Genomic DNA, 9,876 nt, shown 5'->3' on the forward strand with positions numbered 1-9,876 from the left:
TTAAATTTTTTATTATTTATTTTTTAAATGATTCATACACTATTTAAAGTAAATGAAGTGAATGATCCACAAGTAGAAAGTTCGGATGCAGGGTCAATTATTATTGAGGTTAATCAAAAGTTCGAGGTGCGATTGTCAGTGTAAAAAGACAAAGAATTTAAATCCAGCTACATAACAATTTTGTTTCGACCTATTTTATCCATTTATGAAATACATAAATTTTTCTCTTGAAAGGCCACTTCTCATATTTTATTAATTTTTATTAAATTCAGTTTTCCCTCTGTTTTTTCAAAGTTTAAATTTATTTTTTCTTTATTTTTTTAATCATTTACAGTAAGTCGAGCATCGAATCACAAATCTAGATTGACAATTATCAATTTTAATTTTTTATTCGAATTACGCAAACGTCTAGTTTAAAACTCATTTGAAAAATTACGTGACCTCCGAGCTATATTTCATGTAGAAGTGCTTTGCTCATTTCGCAATTATTATCATTAGAGTGACTGAAAAATTATTACGTAAAACTGAATTTTAATTTTGTTTTGCTTCAGTAAGTCAGTGAAATAAAAGAAAATTTATTTTCTAACTGACAATTCAAGAGTGAAAATGCTGTTTCCTACAGTGGTTAATTAATGAAAAATTAAGAGCACAAGTAAAAGAAAAATATTTCATTTTCATTTTCATTTATGATCACTTAACTATTAATTTATTTATTAATTATATTGCATATTTTGTATTTTAATATAAATTATTATTCATTGTAATTTGCATTATCCACTGTACACAACATGTTTTATAGAAAAATATATTCTACAATAAATATTAAAACCCGTAAATTAAATATTCTTTGCAGAAAGTACATTCTTCTTTGCTTAAAAAAAATTGTTGTCATGTATTTTGTCGAAAATTGATATTTTTTGGTAAACAATTTTTATTCGTGAAAAAAAATTCAACTACTTCTTTGAAATTTTAACTACTGTGGTAAAAATTCATTTTATTATTTACAAATATAACTAATTTGTCGAAAATTCGTATATTTTTTAAATTATTTTTTTTAACTGAAAATTTAACGATTACATTTTTCGTTGAAAATTAATATTTTTTTTGTGATAATTCAACTACTTGTTTGAAAGTTGCACTACTTTGATAAAAAAGCATTTCATCGGTTAAAGATTGAAGTATTTTGTTTAAAATTCGTTTTCTTTGCAAATTAATTGAAAGTAATCTTTTTAGATGAAAACTTAACGGTTTAATTCAAAATTCATGTATTTCTTAGGATATTTGTCTTTTTGTGTAGTAAATTTGTCTTCTTGTTTAAGAAGTCAACTACTTAGTTGAAAGTTAAACTAATTTATTACAAATTAACATTTATTTATTTATTTACGTTTTATTTTGGTTAAAAATGACTCTATTGAAAATTCATTGATTTTACACAAAAGTTAAACTATTTGTGGTTGAAATTCAACAAACTTGTTACAAATTTATCTGTTTTGGTGAAATTTGAACTTTTTTATTAGTTGAAAATTAAACTATATTTTTGAAATTTCATATTTTTTTGTTATAAAATAATGTTTCAAACCAAAATTTAACTATTTCATTTTTGGTTGAAAATTGGTCTTTTTTAGTTAAAAGTTCAACTATTTTGTTAAAAAATTTTTTTTTTAATATTCCATAACTATCAACACAATTTAAGACAAATATTGTAATTGAAAACTATAGCTAATATTTATAAAGATAATTTGTGATTAAATACATCTCAATTTTTTTATTTAAACTAAGGTAGTTAACGAAAAAAAAAATTAGGAAATTATATTTTCAAGAAAAAAATTCTTTCGTTCACAAAAATGGTTCAGCGGTAATAAAACTGATAGGACGCTTTTCTTAAATTAGCTGAAATATTGAAAAAATATTTCAAAAAGTAAAAAAGGCGGTTTTTTGGAGAAAATCTTCTTTGTATTTTTCTTCGAATTTCAAAATCGTAAAAAGAAGATTTTCTAAAAACCCCACCCTTCGCATTTTTTTTAAAAGTCTTTTTCCCTAAAATTATAATTTTCAAATGATAGCACAAGATAGCAAAGTGCATATTTTAAAAGAAATTTCTGCATGAGCTTTATTTTGAAATGGATTCGATCCTGTAATTGATTTAAATAAAAAATTCGGGATTGAACATTTTAAATTAATTAAATAATTAACAATTGATTTAACTGATAAATTATGAATTTATATCTTTAAGTTGTTTTAACTGCTTTTCAAAAATTAAGTTTTTCTTCCAACTAAATATTTTTTTACAGAGTATTCCTGGTCAGAGAAAGTAAAAGTAATCCTGGATCCTACGTCCTGACCTACAAATACAGCGACAAGGTTTTCCACGCGCAAATTCAACCTGTAAGTATCTTCTTTAGTTAAATAAAACAGATTTTTTTTTGCAATTATCCCCAAATTTCGAGAAAAAGAACGAAACTAAAATAACAAAATTCCAGACTTCACAGCCTTTCCCCTATTTCCTTCTTTTCGCCTTTTTAAAATAATTATGTTTTCCATGTTTTCAAAAAATTCCCCCTTTTCTCGCTTATTTTGCTTAAATTCGAACTGAATTAATAGAACCCAATAAGAAAATCCAACTATTTTTCGTTAAAAATTCATTTTGTCTAATTTAGAAGTCTACTATTATATTTTTATTTCAGAAGTCAATTTTTTATGTTTAAAAATTTGATTATTTTTTTGAAAAAGCAAAACAATTTGATTGGAAATTAACTTTTTTGCTGAATACTCTATTTTTTTAAATTAAAAATTCAACTGTTTTTTTTTATTTTGCTGTTTTAGCCTGAAAATTCCACTATTTTGTTGAAAATTCGTCTTTTCAGTATGCACTTTTTTGTTTAAAAATAATATTTACGTGTTAAAAAATCAACGGTTGTGTTAAAAATTCATATTTTCTCGTGAAAAATGTTACGGTTTTTAGAAAATTTGTCTTTTTGGGTTGAAAATTTATCTCCTTTGTGTTGGAAATTAATTTTTTGGATTAATATTCCATTTTTCTAAGTAATTAGTCTGTTTTTATTTCAGATTCCCACATTTTGATAGAAAGTTCAACCTGTTTTTCTTAAAAAATTAACAGTTGAGTTAAAAATTAATTTTGAAAATTCATATTTTTGAGTTGGAAATTCCACTTTTTGGTTAAAAATTTATATTTTCTCGTTGAAAATTTTACTTTTTTCAGAAAATTTAACTGTTTGGTTAAAAATAAACGTTTTTTTTAACAATGATATTTTTGGTTTTAAAATTCATTTTGTAAAAACAATGATCTTCTGTCTAAAAAATTCAACAATTTTATTGAAAATGAACTTTCTATAGAAGATTTATATTTTTTGGTAGGAAATTCAACAAATTTTTTTAAATTAATTTCTTGCACTTGAAAGTTCAACTATTTATTTTTAAATGCAACTGTGAAGTGGAAAATTATTATTTTTTCGTTAAAAATTCATCTTCCTTAGTTGAAAATTAACTTTTTTTAAGATTCACCTATTTGAGTTTAAAAGTAAAAAAATCTTCTAAAAAATGTTGGCTTTTGAGCTTAAAAATTCAAGATATATTGAAAATTCGTATTTTTTAATAAAATGGTGGACACGAAATGAAAAACGAGTGTCTGTTCAACTAGCTCCGTGTTACGTTAATTTCATCCCAAACGATTGATTCCCCTTTTATTCCCCAATTTTCGTAAAAAAAAGAAAACTATTTCCCCTTTTTCAAGATCCTTTTGGGCTCTGAAGTCTGAAATTCCTTAAAAAATTTACTTAATTTTTTTTTTAAATTCATAGCTTTCTGTAGTCTGAAAAGACATTAAGATTTTCTGTTATTCTCTGATGATAATACAGATTCCTTTAAAAATGTGAATACGTAAGATCTGTCTAAATAATGCGTGTATCTCTTTAAAAGGAATCTTTTTTCGATCTCTCTAGTAGCTTAAGGGAAAAGTATCCGACAGGAAGTCGGAATTTTTTGTTTTTAGAAATCATTTTAAAAAAAATCGAATTCATAGCTTCATCTAGCCTGAAAAGATGTTAAGATTTTCTTTTATTCTTTGATAATTATACAGATTCCTTAAAAAAATTGAATACGTAACATTTGGAAAAATAATGCGTGTATCTCTTGAAAAGGAATCTTTTTTCGATCTCTCTAGTAGCTTAAGGGCATGTGATACTTCGTCGTTGTGGCCAATCGGGTATAGTTCCCCCGGCCTTTTTTTCCACAAAAATGAAAATTTTTAAAAACTGAATTCGGAGATGCTATAAAATATCATAACTGACGTTCTCAGACTCTTTTTTGAGGGATAGTAGCAAAAAAAATTATTGTGCTAAATAAAAATTTTATGCATTATTTTGAGGTTACGTCTTTTTTGCATCTCTGCCATTCCTATAATTTGGAAATTATTTATGAAATAAACTTTTTTAATTGTCTGCAAACAAGGTACGTTCCGGGAGATTAGTTGCTATGTTTATTTGTAAGTCCAAAGTTTTCGGCCAAAAAATATTGTGTAATTTGGAAGTAACGCTCGGGAGAATTGTAACACACATAACCTCGAAATATACCCACGTTGTTAGCAAAATCAAAATTTTTTTGAAAAAAAAAAGTGTGCGAGAACGTCCGTTAGCATGTTCGCTATCATTTCCCAGATTTTGACGACAAAATATTTCTTATCCTAGGAAAAAAGCCGGGGGAATCTAACACTGAAAAAATCTATACTAATTCCTAAGCGCTATGCAAATTAATCACATTTAGCTATAATAAAACTTTTTGGAATAAACCTACAAAAAAAGTGTGTGGGGACGTCCGTTAGCATGTTCGCTATCATTTCCCAAATTTTTAAGACAAAATATTTATTATTCTAGAAAACAAGCCGGGGAACCTAAAACTGGTAAAATCGATAATTTTCGAAGTATCACATGCCCTTAAGGGAAAAGCACCAGACATGTAATCGGACATTCTTTTTTCAGAAACAATTTAATTTTAATAAAAATTTAATTCATAGCTCCATCTAGTCTGAAAAGACGTTAAGATTTTCTTTTTTCTTTGATGATCATACAGATTCCTTTAAAAAATTGAATACGTAACACCTGCTAAATAATGCTGGTATTTCTTAAAAAGGATTCTTTTTTTATCTCTCTAGTAGCTTAAGGGAGAAGCACCAGACATGTAATCGGGCATTCTTTTTTCAGAAACAATTTAATTAAAATTATTTTTAATTCATAGCCCCATCTATTCTGAAAAGGTTTTAAGATTTTCTGTCATTCTCTGATGATAATACAGATTCCTTTAGGAAGTTAACGACCAAAATTGTTTCCAGGTAGTTCAAGTGTTTGACAATGATCGGCAGTGCGTCCTCTACACGCTGGACAAGGGAGCAACAAAGTTCTACGATCTCCTCCAGCTGATAGAATTTTACCAATTGAATGCTGGCTCCTTGCCCACCAGGTTGACTCACTTCGTCAACTGCGGAGTCCCAGAGCCACTGACAAGGCCTGAAGATGGTGGAGCCTCACCATCTCCCCTCGATGGCTCTAAAAGATTCTCCACTCCCCAGAAAGAAGCCAAACACACCAATCCATCGATTATTTGAGAATAGCATTCCCAGCAATCCGCCAATGTCTACGAACTTACAGTCGTTTACAGCTGTATCGAAAATCTCACCTTCGACAACAACAATGCCGAACGTGAGGGTAGTCGTAATGTTGCGGGTTGCTGGACTCTATGTAAAGGTGGCTATGAAGAATATGAATTTTAGCATGCAATCTTGAAAAGAGAGACAAAATCAAGATCAATCTTTGGAAGAACCCAGTTGATTGATTTTGCATAAAGGTGATGCTTGTTGTTAGTTGGGAACTGATTTCCAACTGGCTGACCAAAGCGACGAAGGCAATCGCCCTACGTTTTTTTGCCAGAGGGATAATAGCGTCCTAAGTGTTTTTAAATTCATACTAGTATTAAGTCGTACCTCTGCGGTTCTTGGTGTCTCGTCGTTCTAGAAAAAAAACGACCCAAAAAGCAACACTGCGTGTGTAGATGAATACGTGTTTTTCCATTTTCTACGTGTCTAAAAATATGTGTGCAAGCACTATATACATATGTATGTTTACTCTAAAGCCTTTTGGACCGATCCACGACTTGGCCTCACGCATTTTTCCAGGAAGAAGGACGAGTTGTGGATCGGCCCTTTCGTTCTTGCGTCGATTCACGACTCGTCCTCATACATTCTTTAGTATGGATGAGAAGGAGCCCAGTGGACAAAATATTATGGATGTCCTCGAGACGTCTCAGAGTTGTTTATTGGGCGGACATAGGACATTCTTGGAATTTTCATGGTTTTGTTCCCACTGAGTGTCCCGAGAATGTCATATATGTTTAGGACATCTTTAGGACATTAGGTGTCATAGAGATGTTGATGGGCGGACATAGGACGTTCTTGGAATTTTCATGGTTTTGTGCCGATTGGGTGTCCCGAGAACGTTAAACATGCTTAGAACATTATATGTCTTAAAGATGTCGATGGGCCGATATAGGACGTTCTTGGGATTTTCATGGATTTATGAACACATAATGGCCCGAGAACGTCTTATGTCTTTAGGACATCTTTAGAACATTAAGACGTCTTAGAGATGTTGATTGGGCCGGCATAGGACGTCCTAGGAACGTCTTATGCCTTTACGACATCCTCAGAACATTTGATGCCTTAGATATGTTTATTGGGCGGACTTAGGACGTCCTTGGGATTTTGGGGACTTTTTGCACACTGGGTGTTTCGGGAACCTCCTATGTCTTTTACACATCTTCAGGGCATTACACGTCTTAGAGATGATGTTTAAAGTAACTTAGGACGTCCTAGGAACGTCCTAAATCGTTAGGACATTAAATGTCTTAGAGATTTTGATTGGGCGGACATAGGACGTTCTTAGGATTTTTGTGTAGACGTCTTTAAGACATCTTTAGGACATCTCCTAGAGATGTTGTTTAAGCTGACATAGGACGTTCTTGGGATTTGCATGGTTTTGTGCCCACTGAGTGTCCAAAGAACGTCTTATGTCTTTATAACATCTTTAGGGCATTCGATGCCTTAGAGATGTTCATAGGGCGGACATAGGACGTTCTTGGGATTTTCCCGGTTTTGTGCACATTGCGTGTATCGGGAGCGACCTGCGTCTTTTAGACGTATTTAGGGCATCTTTAGGACAGAAATCTTCGAGATGTTTATTGGGCTGACGTAGGACGTCTTAGGAACTTTCTACGTCTTTAGGACATCTTTAGGGCATAGTATGTCTTAGAGATGTTGATGAGCGGACATAGGACGTCCTTGGAACATCACAAATTTCCTGTGTTTTTAAGACATCTTTAGAAAATTAGACGTCTTAACAATTTAGATTGGGCGGACAAAGGACGTTCTTTGGATTTTCATGGTTTTGTGCCTATTGGGTATGTCGGGACCGTCCTATTCCTTCAGAACATTAGACGATTGAGAGATGATTAAACTGAAGTAGAACGTCCTAGGAACGACCTAAACGTTCTACGTCTTTAGGGCATTTTCAGGAAATTATACGTCTTAAGGATGGTAACTGTGCCGACATAGGACGTTCTTATGACTCGCACGGTTTTGTACCCACTGCGCATCTCGAGAACTTCTATGTACTTGAAACGTATTTAGGACATCTTTAGGACATTAGAGGTCTTAAAGAGGGTGATTGTGCCGACATAGGACGTTCGCTAGATTTTCCTGTTTTGTGCCCGCTGGGAGCATAGGCGTGAGTACGTGTCGTGAATCGGCTCTTTTCTACTTGGCAGTCCACGGCTCGGCCTCACGAGAAGGAGGAGAGACGTGAGGACGAGTCGTGGATCGGACCTTTCCTTCTTGGATAGATCGAAAGAGAGGGTGTTTAGGCTGGCCCAAAAGAGGGAAAAAATATTTAAATAACATCGAAATACGCTAGATTAATTGAAAAAATAAATTTTTTTGGGCCACCCTAGTTTTTCAGTCGCCGAATAATTGAATTGAGTGTGACCGATGCGCAATAAGCATTGGCAATATAATAACGATCCTCGTCAACGCCGAGTTCGTCTTTGTTGAATTCGAAGCTTCTCGTTTTGGTCTCTTTTTAATCGTTTTTCTCTTTATGAAAAAGAATAAAGAAAACCTTGACGAGACTCCGTCCACAGCACGAATATGGACCAAATGTTTCAAGCGCGGTTTTTATTAATCGGAAAATTAAAATTCGAACAGACATTAAAAAAAAAGAAAATTAGAAAATGCGGGAAATTAAATTAGAAAAATTGAGAGAAACGCGCTGAAACGAAACTTAGGCCAGTCTAGTCGACTTTGCCTCTTTAATAAGCGAAATGAGCTTTAAAACTGAAGCGAGGCTTCAAAATACTTATTCGGCCTTAGTAACGAATCATTACGAGACATCACACAGAATTGATTGACCAAATTTTGAATCTGGTCAACGTTTTCATACATTTCGTGACGTGGAGAAAAAATTGAGGACATATTATAATATATTAATACGTAACATATAATACGAATTAGTCTAAGGCCTTCGAAGTACCGAGGGACGAAGGAGCCGATCGTGTCGGTCGCACCAAATTCTCTCGATGATCAAACATTTTTCAGCGACTTTTAAAACTTTTCTATTTTCTCGGCAAAAATTCGTTTTTGTCTGCGAAAAAATCTATCTTCAGGGAGCGTTCAGTTATCAGGTCACACTGAAAGCGGGAAAGCTCTAAAAAAAATTGATGAAAAAATATTGAGGGATACAAAAAATCTGAGTTTTTTGTAAATTCGGGGTTGAAAAACCTAATTTAATTGTGTGGAGAACGCGAGAAAATTTGGCAAAAGTCGAATATAAGCTGTTTGTTTCGTTCAAAAAAGATTTGCTTGCAGAATTTTACGGTATTTATTTAATTTTTTAAATTTAAATATTAATTTTATTATACTTTTATGCTACTGTATTTTAATCTTTGATTCATGTTTAAAAAATTGCATATTTCAGTTATATCCCAAATACTATTTTATTTTATTTCTTCTCAGATTGTTTTGTTTAAAAAATTCAGTTTCACTGAATTTATTTTTTTTTTAAATCTGTATTTTACACTGTTTATTTCTGCCCTTATTTTTATAATATTAACATGAAAAATTTTCCTCGTTATATTTCGAAAGCTGATAAAATTCTGCCGGAATTTAAAAATCTCGACTTTGAAAACTCCCGAATACCAATAATTTCCGATATGAAATTTCCAAATTTAAACAATTAAAGAATTATTTAATCATTTAACAAAAATACAATGTTCAAATATTTTGTAAAAGATTTATTTTTTTATTTTAATTGTATTTAAAAGAAATTATTGTTCTTATTTAAAATAGTAACAATTTTTTAAAAAATTTCAAAATGAAAAGAATTTTTTTTTAATATTCTCAGTAGAAAATTGCCAAAGTATAAAAACCGGACTTTAAAAATTCCCGGAAATTTTGTAATATTAGAAAACTTGGAAAATTCTCGAATAATAAAATTTCCGACATAAAAATGCCGAATTTAAATCAATTCTAAAATTATTTTCTAATCAGTCGTATGTATGTACTAAAACTACAATAATGAAGTATTTAAAAAAATTTGATTTATATGTATTTTTTTTTAAATTTAATAATAATATAATAATATTTTAAAATATTTCAAATATAAAAATCCATACTTGAAAAATTACGCAATAACGAAATTCCCGAAAAATTTATGATATTATTGAATTTTAAAGTTTCCGAATGTAAAAACTTCCGAATTTAAACAATTAAAAAATAATCATTTTGTGCTCAATAACTTATTAAAAATACAATTATGA

General features: G+C 30.7%; 1 protein-coding gene across 5 annotated transcripts in view; it reads left to right on the top strand.

The window, feature by feature from the left end:
• The window catches only part of LOC117175914 (growth factor receptor-bound protein 14-like), a 1,501,030-nt gene extending 1,492,728 nt beyond the window's left edge, over nucleotides 1-8,302 (top strand). For all 5 annotated transcript variants that reach the window (XM_033365756.1, XM_033365759.1, XM_033365761.1 and 2 more), the window contains 2 exons: nucleotides 2,292-2,385; nucleotides 5,345-8,302. In XM_033365756.1, coding sequence (XP_033221647.1) covers nucleotides 2,292-2,385; nucleotides 5,345-5,617 — 367 coding nt within the window. In that variant the 3' untranslated portion in view covers nucleotides 5,618-8,302. The remainder of the gene's footprint in view (nucleotides 1-2,291; nucleotides 2,386-5,344) is intronic.
• Nucleotides 8,303-9,876: the final 1,574 nt, after the last annotated feature.

The sequence above is a fragment of the Belonocnema kinseyi genome, chromosome 7, assembly GCF_010883055.1.
Source record: "Belonocnema kinseyi isolate 2016_QV_RU_SX_M_011 chromosome 7, B_treatae_v1, whole genome shotgun sequence".
NCBI lineage: Eukaryota > Metazoa > Arthropoda > Insecta > Hymenoptera > Cynipidae > Belonocnema > Belonocnema kinseyi.